Here is a 27,880-nt window from a genome sequence, read left to right on the forward strand (position 1 = left end):
AAATTTTTTTTCCTGTCATTTGATGTTTTTTCCAAATTTTCCGCTTCATCCTGGCATAATTGTTCTTTTTTGTTTTAGAAATTCCATCAAACAGATTCTGAAGTCTTCCAGAATTTTTTTTTCGTTTTAATTCTTGAACAATGTTTCATATTAGTTGTTAGTTTTTAATAAATTTGAATCCTTCTGTTGTGAAACTGTTCATAATACATTTGAGTTCTTCTGTTGCTAATATGTTGCTAGTTCATGATAAATTCAAATCGTTGCTGCCAATTTGTTATATCGCACAAAAAAGATGCGATCGAGAAAATATAACAACTTTATTGATTAGTGGAAGAAGACGTATTTACAAATGATGTTGACTACAAGTCCATGTTTTTTTTTTGTTTTTTTTTACATAGGCGTCACCACTTATCAAGGCCGATCGGCCATTCAAGGATAAGGGTTAAAGAGTGTAGAGTAGTCAAAAGGACAATATAGTAATCAATAGTAATGGAAGTTCGGTAAATTTGTTAATGGAACACGCACTCTCCTGCATGCGCTGCGCACTTTCTTTTATATCTCTGGATTATTAGAAGTTATAACAAAATCCTTCCTTGATTTCTAAAAGATATATGAGGGGTGTGCAATAAGTAATGCCCCTGACCCACTTCCAGGTGTCTGATCTAGCTGAAATTTTGCATGTGCAATGATTTATATCTTTACGGGTTATGTGGCAAATTACAGCTCTGAACTAATTGTGGTTTCTGTTTTACAGGTGTTTGAACTGAGTCAGGTGTGAAATGGAGCCTGTTGAATGTCGAGCAGTGATTAGTTTTTTTTATTTGAAAGGACACACACCACAGGAGACTTTTGATGAAATAAAAGAAACTTATGGTGATAATGCCCCATCATATGACCTTGTAAAACGCTGACATTGTGAATTCAAACATGGCCGAAAGTCTGTGGAAACAGCTTCCAGACCTGGTCCCCCTCCCCTTCTGCCATTGATGAGGCATCTGTCCGTCAAGTTGAGGCTGCCATTTTGGAAGATCGGCGCATTACTATTGGCCAAATAGCCCAAGATGTCAAGATTAGTACAGGGTCTGTGGAAACTATCATTCATGACCATTTGCATATGCATAAAATGTCTGCCAGATGGATTCCCAGGTTGCTCACACCATTCCAGAAGCGAGAACGCGTTGAGTGCTCGAGGATGAATTTGGAGATGTGCCAAGAAGATGAGTCAAAGTTTTTCGAAAGACTGATTGCACAGGATGAAACCTGGGTCCATCACTATGATCTAGAGACCAAAGCCCAGTCAATGCAGTAGAAGCATTTGGACTCACCACCTCCAAAGAAGGCAAGGGTGCAGCCCTCTGCTGGCAAGGTCATGCTCACATTCTTCTGGGACCAGGACGGAGTAGTGATGACAGGTTTCCTGGCAAAGGGTACCACAATTACAGGAACCTATTATGCTTCACTTTTGAGGAAATTAAGGGAAGCTATCAAAATCAAGAAGCGAGGGCAAGATCAGCAAAGGTACCTTCCTCTTGCAGGACAACGCGCCGGTTCACAACTCGCATGTTGCCAGATCAGAAGCATGAGCGTGTGTTTATGAAATCCTCCCTACTCTCCTAACCTTGCACCCTCTGACTTTCACCTCTTCCCAGCCATGAAGTTGTTTTTGAAAGGAAAACGTTTCCCAAATGATGCAACCTTGATTTCTGAAGTCACGTCGTGGTTGGAGGACCAACCTAGGGTGTTCTACAAAAACAGTCTCCAGAGCTGCATCAAACGATGGGAGAAATGCATAACTCTGGGTGGTTCCTATGTAGAGAAAGACTAATAACTGTGCCAAGTTTCGTTGCTCTACTGCTATGGGAAGTAGGTCAGAGGCATTACTTATTACACGCCCCTCGTAAACTAATTAAAACAATGGAACTTTATTCTAAGAAGAAAAATATAATGTTCAAAAGCCATAAGAACTTTCAGGAGAGAGATGTTGTGATGTAGCTCAAACACAACTACAGTTCACAGAGTGAGCAAAACTGTTGGAGTCAGTGGAATGTGAATTGGAATGCAAATACTTAGCAATTTACTTTTCAACTCACTAACTAGTTGTTGCTACTCAACAAAGACGTCTATTATTATAACTATTCATTATTGAAACCATTTATTCATTATTATAACTGTCCATTCTTATAACCATTTATTATAACTATTATTATAATTATTTATTATTATACCTATTTATTATTATAATTATTCATTAAAATAATCTTTCATTATCATAATTACCATTATAACTATTATAATTATTTATTATTATAATTATTCATTATTATAATTCATTATAATCATTATGCATTATTGTAATAATTCATTGTTATAATTATGCACTATTATTATTAGTATTCATTATGATAATATAATATTATTACAATTATTCATTTTTCGAACCATTCATTATTATAATTTTTCATTATTATAATTATTCATTATTATAACTATTCATTATTATAATCGTTTATTACGATTATTCATTATTATAATTATTCATTATTATAACCATTCATAATTATTCATTATTATAATTAATTAGTCTTCAAACTATTCCTTATTAAAACTATTCATATTATAATAATTTATTATAATTATTCATTCTTCTAACTATTCATTATTATAACCATTCATTATTAAAACTATTTATTATTATACTCATTCATTATTATAATTATTCATCATCATTATTATTATTTAATAATATAACCATTTATGCTTATTCATTATTTAATATTTAAACTATTCATTATTATAATTGTTCATTATGATAATGTTTCATTATTATAGTTATTTATTTTCATAATTATTCATTATTATAAATATTTATTGTCATAAGTACTCATTATTATAATTATTTATTGCAATTTTATAACCAATTATTATTATAATTATTCATTATTATAACCAACGATTATTATAATTATTCATTATTATAACCATTCTCATAACTATTCATTATTATAATTATTTATTATTATAACTATTCATTATTATAATTATTTATTCTTTTAACCATTCATTATTATAACTATCATATTATAATAATATATTATTATAATTATTTATACTTCTAACTATTCATTATTATAATTATTCATTATTATTATTTAATAATATAACCATTTTATATTATTCATTATTATAATTATTATTTAAACCATTCATTATTATTATTGTTCATCACGATAATGTTTCATTATTATTGTTATTTATTTTCATAATTTTTCATTGTCATAAAAACTCATTATTATATTTATTTTTATAACTATTCATTATTATAATTATTTATTCCTAGCAGGAACTTTGGAAATTCAACAGGGGACTCATTTAATTGTAATATATTGATGTTGGCATTCTGTAGATATTCGGTGTAAATGGAGACGCCATGATATTATTGTAGATTTTTTTGTTAAAACTGCAAAAGTATTTATCTAAGTTAGCATGAATGCCCAGCAAAGCCCGGTTGTAAAGTATGCATGAATATCATATTTTAATTCTTGCAGATTCCATATATATTATTATTATTATACGGTTTATTTTCTATCAATTTTTATATAATAAAAGTTTCGATCTAAAAAATAAAAAACAATATATCCATATGACTTGAGTGCATTAGCTTGAATTGAAACTGAAATATCAATTTATGAAAAAATAGATTTATATATATATTTAAGTTGAGTTCCTCCTGCCATAATCGAAACCAAAACCAAAACTTATGAAGAATTCTTTATAAAATTATTTATAAAATAAAAATAGATTAATGGAATGCCATCAGTTATAATCGAAACCGAAACCAAAACTTATGAAGAATTCTTTATAAAATTATTTATAAAAAAAAAAGAAAGATGAATTAAGTGCAATCAGCTATTATCGAAATCGAAACCAAAACTTATGAAGAATTCTTGGTAAAATTATTTATGTTAACAAATGGAAGTACATAACAATTAAACAACCCGGATGTGCACGTGACACAGAAAACAACATGGACACTATCGTATTAATATATACATTATAACAATTCATTATTATTATTACCATTAATTATTAAACCATTCATTTTTATAATTATTAATTTATATAACCATTAATTTTTTATAGCAATTCATTATTATTACAATTCATTATGATTTTCTTTTATTGTAAGAATTCAATATTATAAATATTCAATTATTATAATTATTTATTATTACAACTATTCATAATTGTAATTATTAGAATTATTATTATAATAATTAATTATTATAATCATTCATTATTATAATTATTAGTCAACTGACTTAGTCTGATTTGGACCTAAGAATTTACCTTCGTTTATTTGTTCCCCAAATTCTTAATAACTCGATTATTTATTATTATAATTATTCAATATAAATATTCAATAATTATAATTATTCATTATTATAATGTTTTATAAACATTCATTAATTATTCATTATTATAATGATCCATTATTATAATTTTTCATTATTGTAATTATTCATTATAATAATGCTTTATTATTATAACCATTCATTAATTATTAATTATTATAACCATTACTTATTATAATTATGTATTATGATTATCTAGTATTACAACCACTTTTTATTATGACTATTCATTATTATAACCATTTATTATAATTATTCATTATTATAACCAATTAATTATATAAATAGATCATTTTAATAATGAATTATTATAATAATGAATCTTCATGATAATTAATAGTTATAATAATGAATTATTATAACTATTCATTATCATTACCATTCATTAGTATAATAATACATTATTATAATTATTCATTATTATAACCATTCATTTTTATAATTATTCATTATTATAATTGGTCATTTATATCATTATTCATTATTATAATTATTCATTATTATAATTATTCATTATTATAATTGGTTATTTATATAATTATTTATTATTATAATTATTCATTACTATAATTATTCATTCTTATAATTATTCATTATTATAACCATTTATTATTAAAATTATTCATTATAATTATTCATTATTATAACCATTCATTATTATAACCATTCATTATTATAACCATTCATATTATTATAATAATTTGTCATTATTATAATTATCTATTATTATAACCATTCATTATTATAATGCTTTATTATACTTATTCATTATAATTATTATTCATATTATAGCTCTTCATTATTATAACCATTCATTATTATAACCATTCAATGTTATAACGATTATTTATTATAATTATTCATTATTATAACCATTCATTATTATGACTATTTTTATAAGTATTCAATATAATAATTATTTATTATTAAAATTATTTATTCTTATAATCATTCATTATTATAACTATTAATTATTATAGCCATTCATTATTATATTTTTTATTATTATAAGCATTATTATAATTATTCATTATTATAATTATTGGTTATTATAATTATTCACTATTAAAACTACTCATTATTATAACCATTCAGTATTATAATGGTATATTATTATAACCAGTCATTATTATAATAATTCATTATTATAATTATTCATATTATAGCCATTCGCTATTATAATCATTCATTATAATAATAATTCATTAATATAATTATTCATTATTATAACCATTCATTATTATAATTATTAATTTTTATTATTATTCATTATTATAATTATTCATCATTATAACCATTCATTATTATGATGCTTTATTATTATAACTATTCATTATTATAACTATTCATTTATTATAACCATTCATTATTTCAATTATTCATTATAATACCGGTTTATTCTTATAATTATTTATTAGTATAGTTATTCATTATTATATTATTTATTAGTATAGTTATTCATTATTATATCCATTCAATATTATAATTATTCATTATTATATCCATTCACTATTATAATTATTTATTATTATAACCATTCATTATTATAGCCATTCATTTTTTTTTTACATAGGCTTCCCCACTTATCAAGGCCAAGGGGCCACTCGAGGATAAGGGTTAAAGAGTGTTCAGTAGAAATTGGACAATATAGTAATCATTAATAATGGAAATTCGGTAATTTTGTTAACTTATGTGGAACGGTTCATCAAAACTTGTTTGCGTTAAATTTGAGGACAACCATATTGTATTCAGCTGGAAAGCTGGAAAACAGAAGATAATTCCACAGGCGTGCAGTTAAAGAAGCTTTGTTCATGGAATCTACGTTTAGATTTAGGCACAGATAAAGAGTAGGGGAAATTAGTGATAGTATTTTCTGCTAGACGGGTGTTTCTTGTGAAAGTCTGGCAAGGGGGGACCATAGATTATAGCTCAGTCGGGCACTTGCCATGAAAATACCGATAAAGCAGAGACAAATTTGCAGCATCTCTTCTATGAGAAAGAGATTGCAGGGAAGAGAAAACGACATCCCCTAAGAGGCTACGAAGTCTATTTTGAACTTTATCAAGGCAGGATAAGTCCTTTCTAGCAGCTCCTGCCCAGATGTGGCAACAGTACTCCATCCTCGGATGTAGCTGGCTCTTATATAGATAGAGAATTGCATCAGCAGTGAGATATCTACTGGATCAATAGAAGGATCCCACCATTTTTCCAGCGATCCCGGCAACAGATTTAATGTATGTGTTCCATTTAAGATCAGGAGTAAAGGTCAAGCCCAGAAGCTTGTCAAAACATGAGGTCTACCCAAGACGAGAGCCATTCATTGCAATTGATGCCTGATGGGGATCAGAGTGTTGATGATGTAAAGATAAAAGCTTGGTTTTTAATGCATTAAAAGTAACAAGCATTGATGCATTAGAAGTAACAAGCCACCTCTTTCCCCATTGTACAACTTGCTCAAGATCAGAGGAGAGAGAATCGGAGAGAACTTGGTCGTTTACAGTCTTAAATGTGCTACCATAGATAATAGTGTCATCAGCATAAATGTCTACGGATGATGTAAGGATGTGATTTGGAAGATCATTAATGTAGATCAGGAAGAGAGTTGGGCCCAGGATGCAGCATTAATACTGAGAGCTTCTGATTTCTGCCCATCAACCACTACTTTTATGAGACCTATCAGAGAGAAATGATATAATAATTGAGAAGACATTTCCAGCTATACCGTAGCTGTAGATCTTATGGAGTAAACCTTTATGCCATACTCTATCAAAGGTCTTTGATATCTCAAGAGCAATTGCCCTAGAAAGGTAGCCTCCATTGAGAGATTTGCTAATCCTATGAGATATAACTGTAAGCACATCTGCTGTAGATCTAACAGAACGAAAACCATATTGCCTGTCACCTGTCATCTTGGCATACTGATGAGATTTTCCAGGGTGATGGGAAGCAATTCTCCTTAAGACAACATTTAAACAGTTTTGTAAGGATGGGCGCTAGTTCTGGGGGAAGTCTTTTGAGTACTATAATTGATGTACCATCAGGGCCAGTTGCTTTACTGGAATCAAGGTTTTTGATTAGCTTGCCAACATCACGTATAGATATTATATTATTATCATTATTCATTATTATAACCATTCATTATTATAATTATTCATTATTATAACCGTACATTATTATAATTATTCATTTTCTTTATTCTTCCTCTTAGGTTATTCTTTTTGGTTTTAGTAAATAATAAGCCCAGATAATGTTAACATCTTATTTAATATTCATTTTATTTTTCAATTATAACAGTGGAAAATTCCTACTTAAAATTACTCAATTAAAACTATGTTTAAATTCTATTTAAATTAATTTGATAAAGACAATGTGAAAATCTTATTTAATTTTTACAATGTAAATATCGCTTTTAAAATTAACTTAATTACAAAATTAAAGAATTGATTTCAGCTTATTTATAAAGAAACCCTATTTTAAAATTAAATATTAAATTAAATCCACTGTGGTGCATTTCTGTTTCTTAGCAAAACAGCTATTAGATTATTCATTTTCTTTCAACAATTGTTGAAAGAAAATGAATTACTGTATTACTCTTTGAAATTTGAAAAGAATTTGGAAGCATTTAAACTGTCAAATAGAAATATTAATTAGTAATTTAATAACCAAACAAGTATAATAAAAATAAAAGAAGCAATGATGAATAGGTACAGCTTGTTGTAAAGAAAAAAATCAATTTGACAACAGCTGATCATCACTGTTCATTTATATTTCCATGGTAAAACAATAGTGCAAAATTAGTTGTTAATAATAATGTACATGTTTTTATTGTCTTATGATCACCATTTTAGTGTTTACTCACTATTCTTGTGCATTTCTATTCATAACATCAACAATGTATTGTGATCATACTCCTCATTTTTACTTGTTTATTTCAGAAATATTTTACCAAAAAAGATCTGCTTAGCCTCCAGGAATTTTCCCAAGTTGAAGGCTCAGTCTCTACAGTAAGTTCATTCACATTGTTTTTTTAGAAACTTTAACTAAAGAAGAATAAATTATTTCTAATATTTCCATATGTCTGACTGCCACTGCTGAACAAACTGAGATATTTTATAGGTGAATTTTATTTCAAGGTTATGAAAGAAATAGAAAGAAGTAATGAACTGATGCACAATATATCTGCTCATTAATTGTAGGTTGCAAGTTATCTCCCTTTAATCATTTTTGGCTGTTTATGGCTTAATTTCACTTGAATAGAACTCATTTGTAAAACGAATATATTTGCATTAGTAACAGACGATATGGCAAACATCAAACACTTGTCTGTTTAATGCCAGCCATACATTTAGGAAAGAAGTAAAGAGTGAGTCAAATAAATAAGATGAATGCTTCAAATATTCATCGACTGAAGTTGATTCAGTTGCAAATAAAATTGCTTGATAATCTTGAGCTTTAAATGCACTTGTGCCATTTTTTTCCTATTCATCCACTTACATCAAATTTTACCTGTGCCATTTTTATTAACATTTGTTATTTTGATCTATTGATTTTAGTTATACTGGTAGTTTAAAATGAATAAATACGTATCAATTCATCAATAGTACCAACAATAGAATATTTAGGAAAACTAAAAGAATCGTTTTTGGAATTGAAAATTAGGCTCTTTATTTTTTCAATTCTGATACCCCCCAAAAAGTTTAAGATGGAAATCCAGAGCTAGTTCTAGAAAGACTGTCTGAAAATGGCAACCTCGTGAGTATCATCAGAATATTTAAGGGAAAAATAAAATATTAGTGGCAAAATAGTGAATGCAAAAAAAAAAATTGTTACAAAAGTTTAAAGTTCAAGAATATCGAGCAAAGAGAAAGAGGAGTCTAATGGGGTGATAATTGAGTGGGTCAGTTCTTTTGCCAGAATTCTTGTAAACTGATACAACAGAAACAATTTTCCAGCAGTTAGGAAAGCAAGATTTGTTAAGGCATTTGTTGAACAGCTTGAAGAGAACCAGAAACCTCAGCTGAGAATTTTTTTAGTAGTATAGCAGGGATAAAATCAGGCTCACATGCCTTCGAGGTGTCTAGATTTAATGTGGCATCATCAGCAAGGGAAGGGGTGTGGCTACTGTCCACAAAGGGAAATTTGGGAGGGGGTGGCTTGCTGGGTCTAAAGTGGAGTTGGAGGCAAAACGTTGGGCAAGCAGATTGGCCTTTTCAGTTGCTGTGCAAACAATCTCAATGTTGTTGAATAGTGGGGGAATTGTTAGTTGTCCATTGTTTACTATACTGTTTCAACTTTCCAGAAATCACAAGTTCCTAATTTCTACGACTTGATGCATTTTCTGATGACTTCAGAATGCCTTCTCTTGGCTGCGCCTATTTCTCTCTCACAATTATTTTTAGCTTCTACAAACTTTTGCATTGTATTGGACTTATGTCAGATAGTCTGCGGAATGCAAGCATGAGTGATACCAAGTTGCACAATTAGAGGTGAACCATTGTGGAGAATGTAGTTTGATAAAATACTTCTGTGTGGGCACGTGTGTTTCAGTTGCTGCTTTGAACCATTCAGTAGTCTCATTTGCACACTGTTCCACAGGAAGAGAAAAGATATTCTCCATGGAACATCTCTGATGTGATCCCTGATTGCTTCTCAGTCATTCTTCTTATAGGACCTTGTTGTTTTGAGTAATGGGTTTTCAGCTTCAGGTGGAGAGTTTAGGGTGATTTCTACCATTATCACAGCATGATCGGCATTCCTGAGGAAGCCAATTACTGTAGTGGACATTAAAAACACTAAATATATGTACTTGCATGCTAGTATCTAGGGAGAGTGCTGTATCTATCAGAGACTTGATTTATTAAGATTGAGGGAGAACAGTAGCGAAAATATATATAACTAACGTTATGTTGCAGATTTAGTCTAAATCTAACATGAAGGCTTGGTTGCCTGATTCTTGTTTTGATTTTCTAGTCAAAGGGAAGGTGTTTTGAATATACTCCATGCATATGTCTGCCTGAGTCCTTACAGCAAAGTGGGAGATAACCAGATTAAAGAAAATATTTTTGTTAAGAAAAATACTGATAATTGATAATTAAATTATTAAAAAAGTCAAATATAAAACTATCTTTTTTTGTTAATTCATTTATTTTATGTTGTTGAGCTTTTATCCAGTCCCCTTCTTACAGTAGATGTGAAGAAACTTTGAATATTTTGAAAACCTTGGTGTGGAGTTAGGTATAAATGAATTAGTGAATTAAAACATGTTCATATCTATGTGTAAGTTGTTCATGTCAGTTGTTTGATTTTGAGTTTCCATGTTTGTGAACTGGTTGAAAAAAAGAAACTTTAAAAGATAGAAAACATTTTTAAATTCTTTTATTGCATACCAACAACTTTTTGGAACAAAAGATGAACTTTAAACATTCTTTTTGTACAAAATGAAACAAGTTTCTATAGAATTTCCCTGTTTACTTGTCCGCCCCTATACCCCACTCATCCAGAGTCAGACACAGAGAATCCAGCTCTCCAAAAAGTGGCACTTTGGATCAGGACAAAAATTAAAATTACTTCAAAAAATTACTTTACTAATTTTTCCACTGATGAAAAAAAAAATTAAATATAATATCAAAACATGTATCAATGGGGGGGGGGACATAAAAGTTTATGTATTCAAAAATGGAGACTTGTTTTTGTGTAAAAACAACATTTCACATTTTATATTTTATATTTTCAAGTATTTGTTTTTATTTAAGATTTTCCTAGAAAGTTTTGAACGTTCATCTTGGATTTTAGTATGAATGTACTTTTTATAGTTTTGCCTTCAAATCATTATCAGATTTCCACCTTGAAAATGACATGAAAAAAACCATTAGTATATAATTAAACAATTATTAAATAAAGAGAAAATAATTTCAGACAGAAGTGACCATGGTCATGTGTCCATATGTAGCATGTAACCATTCTGTTCAAAGTCTCTTGTTCATCTGATTAGTTACTGCAATGTCATCGGAAAAATGAGACTCAAAAGAATTACCTTCACAGTTCAAATATCCATGATATATTTTAAAAAATTAAAAAAACGGTAAATTTCCAGAAAAGATGATGCTAGAACACCTGTTGTAAATATGTTAACCACTAGGATTATAGCAAAGTATTAGTACAACTTCCCAGTGATTATATTTTTTAGTATGTTCTACTTCTTATTAATTTATTACATAAAATTAGAATTGCATTAAGAGTTTCACTGTAAATCATTTGTATGATTAAATCACAATTTTGTAATTCATAGTTTCTGAATTCGGAATTATCCTAACTTGTCAAAATCATAAAGTTTTCCAGTCATCAAAAATGTTAAGATTATAAAAAAATTGAAAAGATTGCTTGTTTAATATAAATATTAAACAAGTAATCTTTTCAATTTTTTTATAATCTTAGCATTAGGGGTAGAAGTTAGTTTGCAATATAAATAATTGACATAAATTGCTCTACCAGATAATATGAGGTGACATCCTTCCAGATAGATGGTCAATTTACCTTAGCAAACTGGACCAAAAATGAAATAAGTTTCTCAAAACAGTGTTTTGAAACTTTAAAAGTTGTTACTGAATCAAAAATAATGTGTGCATCTGTGTAATGTATAAGGTCATTTTCAGCATAAAATTTGTTTTCAAAAAAAATTCTCGTAAAATACAAGCCCTAAAAAAGTGCCAAGCAGAAGTGTTTTTCATTTTTAGCATAATTTAACTTATGAACTTACATTTTCTATAACACTGTAAATATAACAGTTCAATTTAATTTTCTGAGAATACATTTCAATATTTTCTTATAAGGTATGACACTGAATGTGAGGGGTTAGGTAATGTGGAGATTGCATCATTTCCACAAATTCTGTTTTTAGAAATGAATATCAAAGCGCTTTCTTTCAAGAGAAAAGAAATACAACAGGGGACAGTTTTTTCTGTTTCTTTTTCTCTTTGCAGTAGTTTCATTTTTAAAATAAGTATGCACTAGTCTAATTTTAATTAATTTTTAATAAAAAAAAAATCCTGGTTGACTATGTTCACTTGTTTATGAAAAAATTGAAATAATATTTTGTGAACTTATGTTAATTAAACTTAACATTTTATTACATTTACTGCATTTTATATTATAATCTTAAATCCAATTTATGCAGTATGGAGATCAATAAAATTCAAAATCTGCCAATGAACATTCAAGTATTTTGGATGTTTTTTTTTTTTCAATTTTAATGCAAATGAATATAATTTTTTTTAAATGAATGTAAAATTTTTTTAATTCCATGTAAACTTAATATTGAAGAAATATGATAATGATATTCATATTTGTTATGCTTGTCACTTTCTTTTCTTCTATCCACGTATGCAGCTGAAAAAAAAGCAATGCCAAGATGAAAGACAACTTTATTTTAGTAAAATTTTTACAAGTCATCCCATGATAGTGTTAATTTTCTATTATGGGATTTTACAATATTGTAGGGTTTGTATTTGCACTTGGCATCCATAAACATTTATTTTATTTCATTTATAACTTGAAAATTGAAAATTATAAAACAAGAATAAAAATGGTAGTATGAAGTTCTATAAATAGTCATGTTTTTCAATTTTTTTACAGACATTTCAAATCTGTAAAAATGAAAATATGTGAATATATCGTAAAATACTATAAAGATATAGAAATATACCTTATTAATCTTTGCGCGAAAGAGCAGAACACAAAATGTTTTAAATAATAATAATAATAATAATAGAATAACAATAACAAAGACTTTCGCTGGCGAGGACTACTATTGACCGTAACCAGTTATACACTCCTTTTGAAATTTTCATCTCTATTTTTCTCGTTATGTACTGAATATTTGTTAATGAAACCTATATGAAATATGTTCCTTATTAAATTTTAAAGATTTTCTATTCTGAAAGAAGTTTTAAAAAATTTAATCTATAAAAGTTATTTTAAAGTTTTTGTTAAAAAAAATTCAGATTTTCTCATTATTCAGACCTGTATTACAAAGAGGGGGTTGCAAAAAATGAGTTGTGGTGTGAGGAGAAATACAAACTGAAACAGAGAGAATATTCAGATCTTTAATAATACAAAGAGGGGGTTGCAAAAATGAGTGGTGTTGTGAGGAGAAATACAAACTGAAATAGAAGGAGAGTTTTAAAATATAATCTTAAAAAGATAAGATACAAGTTAGAAAAGCATTTCATCCAAGGCATGAAAATTGTTAAACAAAATGTTTTTACTATAAGCTTTAAAAATAAAGGTACAAGATTCAATTTGAAATTTATTTATTTTCAAAGTGCACTTTTATAAATTTTACAAAGTAAGGTATAAAAATTTAATTTAAATTGAATCAAAAAATTACCTTGGATTTATTTTATGTAATGTACATTTTGTTGCAATTTAAAAACATTATCTTTCATCTAGCAATTAATGATATAGATATAAAATTTTCAATGATTTTTTTTTTTTTAAAAGTGCAACAGAATGTACATTACATAAAATAAATCCAAGGTAATTTTTTGATTCAATTCAAATTAAATTTTTATACCTTACTTTGTAAAATTTATAAAAGTGCACTTTGAAGATAAATAAATTTCAAATTGAATTTTGTACCTTTTTTTTAAAGCCTATAGTAAAAACATTTTGTTTAACAATTTTCATGCCTTGGATAAAATGCTTTTCTAACTTGTAATAATATGTTACTGACTGAAAGGAAAAATATTAATTGAGAAATATTTGGTGTCAATATTATAAGAACATTTATTTAAAGAATATTTGAATGACAATTAGTTTTACTGTAAACAAAAAGCTATTTTTAAAATATTACAATAAAGATATTAAATAAAATGTTACAGTGTTTGTGTTTATTTTTTAAAAGTATGTAACTAATAAGTATTTGTATGGTAAATACAAAGAGAATATGGTAGGTAATCTGAAGCCATGCTAGTAAATTAAAAATTAAATATTTTAAAGTACTTGACTGATTAATATTTATGAAGAATTAAAAGTATGAAATAACTATTTATTAAATTAAGTTTTGCTTCAATTGTGGTCATCCAATCAGATTAAAAACTTTCAACAATGATTGTTGAGACTAAGGTACTTACCATTTCTCCATGAAAACACATGTAAGTAACAGAAATAACCAATTCTAAGTGAAAATACCAACTAATATGAAACTATAGGGTGTCCAAAAAGTTACTGAAGAGTTTTAAACTTAAATAGATTGTTTATTTTTGATTATATCTTTCTATAATTTTAACACAATCTGATTAAGACATTGGGAAATTAAAAAAGAAAATAATGTCTTTTAAATGTTGCTCATTTTCAGCTTTGCATAGTTGTGCTTTTTCCAAAATATTATTCATGACAGATTGCAGAATCTCTGGATTGCAATTTAACTCCTTTATTTCATTCTGTGAGCTGGCAGACTTTGAAACTCCAAACTCTGCAAGAATTGAAGGAAAACATCAGGAATGAAATAAGGGAGTTAAATCGCAATCCAGAGATTCTGCAATCTGTCATGAATAATGTTTTGGAAAGAGTACAAATATACGAAGCTGAAAGTGGGCAACACTTAAAGGACATTATTTTTCATAAATAAAGATTGTTTGAATTTTGCAATTTTCTTTTTAGTTTCCCAATGTCTTAGTCATATTGTGTTAAAATTACAGAAAAATATCATCAAAAATAAAGAATCTATTGAAGTTTAAAACTCTTCAGTGACTTTTTGGACACCCTGTGTAATTGACTAATCTAAATAAAGGTATTTTTATAGCCATTGTACCACACGGGACTTTTTGCTTGGCACTGTAATGTAACCTGTATGCACCCAGGCCTGACATCTTTCATTCAAATAGTGTCTAGGACACTGCCGTCTTAGATACTGAACATATTGTCCATCGTGTGAGAAGTTCTTATTTGGTTTGTGAACATATGCAGGTTCTCCATATCGCAACCAGTGTCTCTCTGATTGAAGAAGGCTTGGATAGGGATTCCCAATGGAAGTGTTTCTACCATTCAAGAGAGAATTACCATAATCAGCTGGTGTACTATTGCTATTATACTGTTTTATCATTGTTCCACTTTTTTCTTTAGGTTTGTAATTCTTATGGCCTCCATTTGAATGGGAATGCGATTGCCAGTAAACACTTTCTGGCAGGCTAAAACGCCGTTGATGATTACTAGGTATAAGGCAATGCTCAAGTGATGGATCTGGAGTCATTGAACGTTGAGCTGGTTTGGTATTCAAGCCTCGTTTCAGATTTTGTAATTCTAAACAATTCACATAAATGTTTTCTCTTTCACCATCTTTATTTATTATTGTGTTTCCAGTCTGTTTTGGTTGCGTGATGGACATATTTTTTGGTTTTTCATTCTGCTGTGTTGGTGGTTGCAACAACGGATTAATCTGGTGTTTTAAATTAACCAAATCCATTTTAGAATGATTTAGCATTTTAAATTCTGGAATACCAGCCAGTACCTTGTGAGCGTGGTTACACTTTTCTCGAATGTATCTGGCAGAACACAGTATAGCAATAACCGCCAACACCAACAAAGTCACTGACCCAAATATCGTCAAGTAGAGTAAATTTCTATGGCACTCAAATTTTGTTACTTCAAATTTCCAAATTGCCTGTCCATTTCTAAATGCAGGACTTGCACAATTATAAGCACCATCAGTGTTGTTTAGAAGTTGAACTGTCGTACTCTGTAGCCAGTCTCGGAGAGGAACAAGATGGCAATCACAGATATATGGGTTATGTGACAAGTCAATTTTTTTTAGATTAATCATATCAAGGAACATAGCAGGTGAAATGCTGGTTAAGTTATTGGATGAAAGCAAAAGGGTCTTTAAACGTGGACTTCTTTCCAGGCTCATGTTGCTAAGAGATGTCAAAGAATTTGATGACAAATCGAAGTATTGCAATGAAGACAAAGAACTAAAAATGTCATTAAACTCTGTATTTGAATGAAAATTATTTTTGGAAAGTAAAAGGATACTAAGGTTTTTCAAGTGCCTAAAAGTCCCAAGTTCTATTTTTTCGATTCGGTTATCATGCAGGTCCAGAAATTCGAGGCTATAAAGTTGATAGAATGATTGCATGTCAAGATTCTGAATTTTGTTCTTTGAGAAATAAATTTCTGTTGCATTCTCCCATCCATAATGTCCAAGTTCAGTCATTTTATTTTGAGACAAGTCTATAATTTTTGGTGTAAAACCTCTAAACGTCTGCCCATGAATCATAGTTATATGATTGTTGCTGAAATTTACTCTTTGGATTTGTCGCATCCCAGAAAATTGAAATGGCACCATGGATGCAAGTCTGTTGTAGCTGGCATCAATGCTTTTTAATTGCATGATTCCTACAGGGAAAAGTAAAGATCTCAGCTTGTTGTGCTTAATATCAAAAACTTCAAGCTGTGCGAGTAAAGGCATATTTAATGTTTCCAAATGGTTGTAACTGATGTCTAAATGCTTGAGGTTTGTAAATTCTGAGAGTTCATTAAATGTTATGCTGTTCAGTTTGTTGTGATGTGCTATAAAGTATTGTAATTTTGGCAAGTTTTGTATTAGTGTTTTTTTTAGTTCTTTCAGTTTGTTGTAGGAAATATCAAGATATTCCAAGTTATTTAGTCGTCCCAAGCCATTAAGAGTAGTTAGTCGGTTTTTTCTAATATGAAACTTTTTCAGGGTTGACAAATATTGTAACGCATTTTCTTCCATATCACCTATATTGTTGCCAGACAAGTCCAACTCATGGATTGAAATATGTTCCAAATTTGAAAAGAATGAAATAATTCTATTATGTTTGAGCCATGAGAGGTCAAGTTTTTCTAATGTCATCACCATTTGGAGATTGGTCAATAATGCAGAAAGATTTCTTCTGTGAATCAATGGATTATGAGACAAGGACAAAGAAACCAGTTTAGGAAATTTTTCAAAAACATTTGGATTAAAATGTTTTATATTACATTTTGATAAATTGACATGCCGACTAAACTGATGGTCCCATTGGTGAGCATAAAGGAATGTATCTTCTGGGAAGTTTTGGAAAGGGTTGTTAGAATAGTCTAAAACTTGTAATACTTTGGTCTGTTGAAATCTGAGAGTCAGTGCTGGGCTGCTCAGTATATTATAACTAATATTAAAGGTTTTTAACTTTGTTAAGTATTTCATTGTATGATCAGGTAACTCAGCAAACTTGTTTTTGCTCAGATCCAGGTGTTCTAATTCTACATTGGTCTGAAATAAATGTGGTGCTAATGTTGAGAGAAGATTGTCATGCAAAATCAAAACTTTTAGTTTGTGCAACTTGTGTAGAATTTGTCCTTCTAGGAGGTAGATTTTATTTCCAGAAAGATCTAGAACTTCTAATTCCATGTATTCCTCAAACACATAGGAAAATGTAGGCCCTAAATTTGCATCATGTACATGCAGCTTTTTCAAAGTATTAGTGAAATTTGGTAGATTCTTTGGTATTTCTGTGCACCATGCTGTGTTGATATCTTCACAGTGACAGATACTGGGGCACCAGAAAGATGAGGGATTGTCTGCTGTCACCATTACTGCCATCATCATCATCATCATCATCATCAGCATCATCATCATCATCATCATAACCAAGAATATCTTCATTCTAGCAATTAAACCCCTGGTAGAAATGAAAACAAAAGTTATAAAAGAATCAAAATTTTACATCTAGTAAAAAAATGCTTTTCTAATAATTTCATTGATTAACAAACTAATTGAAGCAAAAGAATAAAAGTTCATTTCAGATATCATTTTCACTCAGATTTTAGATATACATGTGTAACTGGTTTGTCATTATCGATTCTGATTGATTTTCTATGAATTACAAATCTTCAGATACTTCGATTTTCGGTCAGATGGTACAATTAATTTGTTTAAATCCAAAGGTTGGTGAGATTTCTTTAAATTGTATTTAAATGTATATAAGTTTGGAAAGCCTAGTGAAAAGATGAAAAGACTGCATTCATGATTCATCCATCATGACAAACTTGAAGAGATCATGTTAGCACTGCAATCCCACAAGAGTCAGTATTATCTTATACTAACTTTTGCAGGATCACATATGCTGTATAACAATCTTTGCTAAATGGTTTGATCTAATTTAGATATAGAGGTCTTTAACATTGTCATGGGAGTTTTGCAAGAAAGATATGCTTTATCCTTTTCTTTCACTCTGTACCTAGATTACATTTGACAAGCATCTGCTAATCTAAACATGGATCTGAAATTTACTCATTAAAAAGCAAGAAGTTAATATCACCCAACAAAAACACTCTTTCATTGCTACCAACTTGCCCTACCACCCATTTCACATATATTTCCTATTTCACTGCTTTCAGAAAAAAGGCTTATGATATTAAGAAAACAAATTTTTTACTAAACATATAGATGGACATTTTTGTAATAACCTTTTCCCATTTCTCTACATTAGCTTATATGTGTAATTAATACTTTTCTCAATAATTACTTGCCGTAAAGCAAATAATACACATTCCATATTCTTCTTTTTATAATTAACTAAACAATACACTTATACATGCACAGCAGATTTCACCTATTCTTACACATTTGTTTCTATACATTTTCCAGAATTCGCTCTTCAAACATTTTTGTGCTATTCACATTTAACAATTTAAATAGATCAGCAAATTAAATTTCCTTTAAATTTAATTGCACTCTTTTTATTGCTTATTAACATTAATTACTACAATATCAAAAATGTATATTTTTTTTTATTTATTTCTAAATTTGGGAATACCAATTTTTCTTTTTTTATTTGGACAGTATAGAATACTGACATAATGTATGTACATAATGTATGTACATTTTTGTAATAATGTTTTTCTTAATTATTATTTTTAAACATAAATATAAATTTCCTCCCAATTTCCCAAACAAAAAAATCAGAGCTAATTCTTATCTGTCCATTTTTTAACTCTTTCATATATTGACAACTAGTAGGCCGTCTGGCATTGCTTGGTCGTAAAATATGCCTAAATATGATATTTTGATTAATGCAGATTTTGTATTTATTATTATACTAGTGGAGGTACCCAGCATTGCTCGAGTGTAGAAATGTGGTGAGAGGTGTCATAAAAAAAAAAGTGGGAGTAGCAAGAATGTGGAGAGGTGGGGTGGGGGAATCAAAACAACAGTAGGCAACCCAGGTGGAGAGAGGTGTTAAGAAAAATAAAAATAAAAAAAGTGGTAGTAGGCAGGCAGGCTTGAACCCGTAATGCGAAAGAGGAAAAGAACATGAAAAAAACCTAACATCTTAGCAGATGCGTCCATCACGAAACTGGCTAAAGATTAAAACATGAACTAATAGCTATTATATTATGCATGCATATTCATAATGTCATCGTTCGATCTTCACCTGGCAAATTCCATGTTTTTTTTAATTTTCACATTTTTGCACTGATTTTCCCCAGCTAAACCCCAATTATAAAGTTTTGTATGGGTTCAAATACCCTATATATAAAGTTTCAGACTAAAAACTGACAAAGGACTTTGGTAGGCAAAATTTTTTAAACAAATATTTATACACATACATAAATATATATAGAAAGAAGTTTGTATTTACAATAACCTTTTTACACAAGTATAAATCATGTAGAACATCTGCCTAAATATAATTACATGTAATAGTTAATATAGATGATCATCCCATAAGAAAAAAATGAAAAAAAACTAATATGGAATTAATTAAAATGAATGTTTAAAAGAATATGTAAATTAGCTATATTTTTAGCAGATGCATGCAATTCCGCGGCTCATACATAACAAAGTTGTATTTTCTTTTTAAATAAATAGAAAAAAAACGGTTTTTAATATGAATATCAATATGCAAAAAAAAAAAAAAAAAATTATAGGAGTATAGTAAGAAAATATCAAATAGTTATTATATTATTAAATGATTATTTTCACCTTTTTTTTTTTTTTTTCTTGTTTTAAAATATAAACAAATAAACATGTCTTTCATTAATGCTAACTCTAAGTCCAGAGTGGCTGTTATTAATTCCAAGTTAAGAGTGAAAATATGGGACAAAAATGTTAGTATCATTTTATTATTGCTATTGTCAGTGGAGGCCATGTTGGAAATAAAATAATAATAAAAAATTTAGTTATCTGCTCTCTTATATGCTATCTGGATACGAAATAGATGATCATTTTTTTTTTTTTTCCGATCTTTTTCCCAGCTGTGTTGTATAGGTATGAGTTGTCTGTCCCTGACAAGATGAGGCAACCAGGTATGATCTCCCTTGAATTGGAAGTAATCAGTGGTGATCTCTCCTAATGTTTATATATATATATCACAGACGTAAGCACAGATATTTGCATTTTGTGTTGAGCTCAGCAAAGAGCTGGAAGGATACATTTTCCAACTTTAAGCTACCATTACATGGCGCTATGAACTGTAAAGCATGAAGATTTGTGAAAACGATATTGGACATTGGAAATATTCATCACCAAAATACCATGGAGCAAGAAAGCATGCTTTTATTGAAGTAACTAGTGAGCTTCAGAAAGAAAATGCTGAATTAAGGAAAAAGATGCTTCACAGTCATCCCAACATGTTCTGAATGAAAAAAAAAAAAAAAAACAGAACAACCCTCAATAGGACTGGATAGCACTGATGGGGAATGGACATTATTTTTTAACACCTAGATGCAATACAAAGAGGTATGCAGATTAGAAGACTTAGCCGTAATCTAGAACAAACTGTGGAAGACCTGTGTGGTAGAAATTAACAGGTTACTTTTTGAACTTGTAGAGGCAGAAATACTCAACTCTGCCTCAGAGAAGTAACTTCTTTGTCAGATACGACTGGTGGCTGTGAGAGGATTGCACAAAGAAGTCCACTGACAGAAATTCCACTCCATGAAACAAAAAGGTGAGTCAGTAACCTATTTCTTATCGAGACTGTGCAGCCAAGCCAAATTTTGTGAATTTCAAATTCCATGTACAAACAAACAAACTTGTCGGTAGCAAGTGGACTATTCAGACAATATGGTTGCCAGGCAAATGATAGCTGGGCTGCAAAATACCGAACACTAAAGAAGGGTACTGGTGGAGGTAGCTTTGCTTACTAGATTAGAGCAAAAGTTCTCATAATTGTTTTGCGTGGAAGCGGCAGATAAGTCAACTTCCCATTTTAATGATGCCACACATCCTCTTGCGCTATCTGGTGTATAAAGGTTGAACAAAGAACAGCACAACCAGGTGACAAAGGCTCCTTCCACCCCATGATATACCAAACGTTGCAATGATTTTGGAAAGGTGTCACACTCAGAGGATCGATGAGTCAAAGGGATTGTCCAATAGTTGGACTCAGGTGCCACTTTTGTGGGGTGGTGGGGCATCCGAAAAAGGTATGCTGTAAATTTGAGAGGTCATAACGGAAGCCACAAGCAAAGTATCAAGAAGAGGAGATTTATACGATGATAGCTCAAATAATTTTTCTGTCCACAAGCATGATAGGACACTATCAACCATCGTACCTCACCTTGAGAGGGATGGGGGAGCAATTTCAGGTGTGTGCCCCAGAATTACTCCTCTCAGTTACAGTAGAGGTGACTATGATGCCTGAAACATGCAAATACTGAGAAAACCAGTGAGCCAGTACAGTCATCAGATCTCTACTTAGACATGTTCAAGAGGGCCAGAAATCCAGAAACTTCTGGGATATTCACGGTACTAGATGCGTGAAATGGGTACCACAGTCTACCACTATCTCTAGCAACATAGGACACTACTACATTCATTACCGAGTAGGGCCGATATAGGTACTGTCGAGCCCCTCAAGGATTGATGACATCACTGTGGATATGGCTTGTAAAACTTGATGTACAGATGACAGCCTCCTATGGTAAAACTCAATAGAATCTTCGTTTTGGCACATGATTGACTATATGAATCACTGTGCCAACAAAGGGATTGTGTTTGATCCAAACAAGTTTTACTTTTTGGAAATGGGGATAGAGTTTTTAGGGTTTCTAGTTACTGCAAACTGGGTTGAACCCACAAAAAGAATGACAGGAGCCATCCTTAACTTTCCTACCCATGAACTAGGTGCTGTATGCCTTCTCACAAGCAGAAATTATGGCTCCTTTCTGAGAATTATTGAGGACGAAGAACCGGAAGTTTTATTGGGATGAAAGAATTGAAGAGAAAAGGATCAAGAAATGTATCCAAATGTTCGAAATGAAAAGAGTGACACTACTTGCAACAGATTATAGTAAAGCAAGAATATTGTTTTTCTTATTTCAGAAACATTTCAGATGTGAGGGTGAATTGAATATGAGTTGTGGGGAAGTTCATTTTGGCTGGATCCCATTTTACAAATAATGCAAAATCACAATATGCACCAGTGGAAGGAGAAGCTTAGAGTCTTACCAGATGTTCATACTTGGATGCTCAGGCTTATGAATAACAGTGGATCATCTACCACTAATAAAAATATTTTCAAACCAAGTACTGGAGAATGTCAAAAACCCCCGTATATTAAATTTCTAGGAAAAGACACTTATGTGCATGATACTGAAAAACTAAATTTAGCCCCTGATTGTGCATCGTAATACCCAGCAGGTACTCCACCAAAAAACCATGACAAAATGATTGACACTGCAGTTAAAACCGTTTTCACACCAATGTACGAAAATGATCCTAAATTGAAAGCTATTATATGGGAAAGGATTATGACCACATCAGCCACAGATAAAAAATGCAGAACCTGAGAGATCTAATTCAAAATGGCTTCCCTCAGTCATGCAATGATATCCCACCCAAGGCTCGAGTTTTCTGGCCTATGCATGAAGAATTACATTGCCTGGAAGGAGTTATCATCAAAATCCTGATAACTCAACAACTGCGTGCAGAGGTATTAGAATCCTTTCACTCTGCACATCAAGGCGTAAATGGTGAATGCAAGGCAATAATTGTTCTAGCTGGGTTTAAATGCTAGCATCAGGCAAATCAGATCCCAGTGCCACACTTGCAACATAATGCATCATCTCAGCTTAGGGAACCCTTAATGTCCTCAGCAGACCTGGCATTTCCATTCCAACAAGTGTCAATAAACAGGGTAGGAACTTCATGGTGTACACGGATCAATATTCTGGATGGGTCAAAGTGGCTCTAATGACGTCTAGAAGGGCCAAAACGGTATGCGATACCTTGAGAACTTGGTTCTGTACTTAGGTGTAACTGAAGAAATTTTTTCAGATGATGGACCACCATTTGAGTTCCAGGAGTATGACTCTTTTTTAAGGAACTGGGTTATATGGAAACCTACCTCATCGGCTTATTATGCTCAAAGCAATGGTCATGGTTAATTAGCTGTTAAAACCACAAAACATATACTAACTGACAACATGGACAGTTATGGACGCCTATGCCATGGTCAGGCTGCTCGCTAATTACTAACCCATCAAAACACTTCTGTCCAAGACCTTGACATGCCCCAGCATTAATGCTATATATAAATTCTATCAGCCATAGTATATATGATTGAGTCATTAAAGACCATCTTTTATTCTTATGGAATAAATACCAAATGAGGAAACAGTGGAGAGAAATAGATGAATTAAAAGAGATGACAATGGCTAAGAGGCACATGCAGAACAAACAGTTCTATAACCAGCATTGTTGTCCACTCCAGGAACTCCAAATCGGAGATTTTGTCCAAATCCAGAACCACTATGGTAACTACTCACGTTTATGGACGAAGACGAGGAGGATCATAGCGACAGTACCAAGTGCGGATGGAAGCAATAGAGTAACATTGCCATCGGTTTCGCCATAAAATATACCCAGTTGTGGATGGCCCACATTACGCCATAACAGGAACTTCAAACCTGCCTACAAACCCTGTCCCCCCCCCAATAGGAATAACTCCCTGAAGAACGAATGGAGGTTGAACGGCACATCAACGAATTGCCCAATGAGCATGAAGAAGAAATGGAAGCTGATGATACCACAGGAAAATGTACACACCTGGTCAGTCCTCTTCCGTTAAGGAAACCTTCATGTCGGAAAACTAGAGCACTAAGAAATCTATCGCCACAAATGCACAGAAATTCTCTATTGCGCGTAATTATGACCACGACAATTCATCCCGTGGTCACAGGGGTGGGCTATGTATAGGTGTCAGTTGTCTGTCCCTTACAATATGAGGCAACCAGGGATGATCAAAGTATTTTTATGTTCTATAGTCATATCTTATTTGTCAGGTTCAAATAAGGATTGCTTTTACTAAAAAAATCTGATTTTTCATTTTAAATGTTAATTTAAAAATATCTCCATATTAGCAAACTGGCAAACCAGATTAAGTATTTTTTAAAATAAATTGTAGCAAAGTTTAGTTTATTGTCAATAAAAATGACATCAATAACATCAGTAACAAATCAAACCTGTCTAGTTGAAGTCAGTTTAATTTGTCAGATTAAATGCTATTTAGGCTCCACTATGGCTGATAGAATTTATATTATAATGAAATATAATATATTTTGTTTTCCTATAATGAATTCTACTTGAAAAGCAAACAAAGTTATTCACAAAAGAATATATCAATACTTGGCATTGGAAATTGGAAAAATATTAGAATCAGAAAAATCATATAGCTTTATTTCTGATTCCAAAAAGGATTCTTTTAATTTTCTTCTTGATAATGAAAACTAAAACAAACATGATGTATATTGCTTATTTACAACATAGACCACAGGATCACAGGAATCTCATTCCAAGATTTAGTATTGATTTTTGGAGTCTAATTTAATGTTTTCTTTTATCCGTAAATTATGGGAAACAAAGTAAATATTCTATTGTTTCTACCCCAAATCTTTTGAAATCTTCAAAAAATATTGATTCTACCCCAAATCTTTTGAAATCTTAAAAAAAAATTTTTTTGTAACTATTTGCTAAATGTCTATATGAAACCTAAATATCTATATGAAACGTCTCCGAGAGTTCATCATTAGTATTAAAAGATTTACAATGCTGTGACAAATGTTTCTTTCTTTTTTTTTTTATTTTGTTCATGCTGCTTTAACTTTGGTCATTGTCTGATCTCTGAAATAATTAATGTTTTATTTCCTTTTTTTTTAGTTTTGGCACAAGTTAAAAATTTAGATAAAAATCTCATAATAAACTTATCAAAATCTCGGGGAAAACATTTAGAAATTTGTCAAATTAAAAAATAAAATATATCTAAATGTAAAAATATTCCTCTAAAAGAATGGGATTCTGCTTTTTTAAGCAATGATATGTGAACACACTGAAAAAAAAAAAACAATTATTTTTAGAATTTAGAGTGAGGAAGTTGTGCATATTAATTTAATGTAAAATCAACCAACTACCCCCATTCCAGGTTAATCTAACTTTTAGGTCAGTTAAGTTAATTTTTTATCTATAACCCTAAATTCAACCAGCAAACTTTTTGTATTACCATCCGAACTTAAGGTTAGTAGTAGGAATGAGACATGTTTTTTATGACTTTTATGAATGATATATTTTATACTACAGTTTTATACTACATGGCCAAGATTTAAAAGAAACTTGATTCCAAAAATTGTTGAAAAGTGAGAAAGTGTTACTTCCCATGCAGAACTAATTATTTTATTTTTGCCACTAAGTTTTTCAAGTTGTTACTGGAGAGAATCACATTTTTGAGGAAGAAAATTAGCATGGGGTGCAGAACTATAATAATACCTTATTTTCTTTCACAACAAAATGTTATAATTGCAAGTTGGTGAAAAGAAAAGAAAAAACAAGCACCAATAATTTCATAAGAATGCAGTATTTACAAAGTATAAAAAATGAAATCAAAACATTTTTGTCAAGAAAAAAATTACTGATAAACATTCATTAGCAATTTTAAAAGAATTAAATATAAAAGGATTTATTTAAGAATTTAGATTGAAGGGATCAGTTTTACACATAAATTTAACATAAAATGAGCTATTTCCAAGACATTATAACATTTTAGAGCAATTAACCAACATATTTTATTTTTCTATAGGAGATAAATTCTGTGTTTATTTTTTTTTTGGGGGGGGGTACTTTGTAAGTGATTATGCATGGTTTTATGACCTTTCCAGTCAGATTTAGGATTAGGGATTAGTAATAAAAAAAATTGTGAACATCACTAAAAAATTAGAATAACTTGGAAATGATAATCATTTTGCATTAAAATTATATACAAAACTGATTTCCAACTCTAAATTTTAAAATAATTTTTTTTTCTTGCCAAGAATTTAAGATGTTCAGATGTAATCACCTAAAATCTATTTTTTTTAATTGAGGGTGTTTATCTACAAGTTTGCCATTGTTGTTATTATTAGTATGACTACTACTATTATTATTATTATTATATGTATCTTTTTTTTGTTTTTGTTTTTTGTTTTACAGTAAAACAAATCAGTTTAATAAACCAACTAAATTTTTTTAATTAGAATAAAAATACGAACTTATTCTTAACTACTCTGTTTCTATGCCATTTTCTTATTTTGCATGCAAACTGTTAATTATTTACAATTATTTATGAAAAAATTAAAGTAGCATTTTATATACTTATGCCAAACTAGTACAAATTGTTTTTGTATTTTTAAGAAAAGTAAATCTTTAGTGGTCTCACAATTGTCAATAAATTACAGGGAAACATTTGAGAAAAGTGAGAAAGATCTATTTGTATGTTTTACGATTACAAAAATATATGAAATTTTTTTTTTATGTTTGCAAAAACATATGCAGATTTTATACTAATTTTATACTAATTTGAAAAAATGTTTTTAAATATTTAATTAGATATTTAGAAATTTTAAAGAAATTGGAATTGGCAGTTGTATTAAAACCAGGAAAAGTTTTGGAACCGTCCCATCATTAATCAGTACATGTTAAGTAGGCATTTAATTGCATAGTGTCTAGTGTTATATATACATTACAGGTAAAAATCATGAACTAAAGATTAATGGATTGTATAAAACAAAGATTATAGATTTCTGCTATTTTGAAACATTAATTTCACTAAGTCATGTTTTCTGTTCTTTTATATTGCAATTGTTGTAAAAGAATTTTGTCTAATGTCTTATTTAAGATTTTAAACTGAGTTTTAAAAAAATCTTACCTGCTATCAGATTTTTTCTTTTGTTTTTGTTGTTTTCTTGAAGAAATCTTTTGTTGGTATTTTTTTCTGCTACCTTTTTCCCATTGATGTTTTCATGTCGATTTTCTTAATCAAATTCAATTCTAGTGATATATGCCAAGACTAGTTATTTCTTTTCCAAAGTTATATTATTATATTCATTGCTTCATACACAAAAACAATAGTGGAATATTTATAAGAATTATAAATTTAAAACTATTTTTTGTATTTTTTAAATTATTATAAGTTTTATATTCCTTTTTAATAAAC

General features: G+C 29.9%; 2 protein-coding genes across 4 annotated transcripts in view; one reads left to right on the top strand and one right to left on the bottom strand.

The window, feature by feature from the left end:
• The window catches only part of LOC145286014 (aspartate--tRNA ligase, mitochondrial-like), a 517,834-nt gene that overhangs the window by 362,908 nt on the left and 127,046 nt on the right, over positions 1–27,880 (top strand). For all 3 annotated transcript variants that reach the window (XM_080134627.1, XM_080134626.1, XM_080134628.1), the window contains exon 11: positions 8,348–8,416. In XM_080134627.1, coding sequence (XP_079990753.1) covers positions 8,348–8,416 — 69 coding nt within the window. The remainder of the gene's footprint in view (positions 1–8,347; positions 8,417–27,880) is intronic.
• LOC145286352 (uncharacterized) lies at positions 15,208–18,729 on the bottom strand. Its single transcript, XM_080135291.1, has one exon. It carries the CDS (start codon positions 18,073–18,075, stop codon positions 15,208–15,210), a length of 2,868 nt encoding a protein of 955 aa, XP_079991417.1. The 5' UTR covers positions 18,076–18,729.

The sequence above is a fragment of the Euprymna scolopes genome, chromosome 10, assembly GCF_053919585.1.
Source record: "Euprymna scolopes isolate OS-2025 chromosome 10, ASM5391958v1, whole genome shotgun sequence".
NCBI lineage: Eukaryota > Metazoa > Mollusca > Cephalopoda > Sepiida > Sepiolidae > Euprymna > Euprymna scolopes.

Excerpts from the sequence above, each read along its gene's own strand:
- LOC145286352 (XM_080135291.1), bottom strand. The coding sequence starts at position 18,075 with ATGAAGATATTCTTGGTTATGATGATGATGATGATGATGCTGATGATG.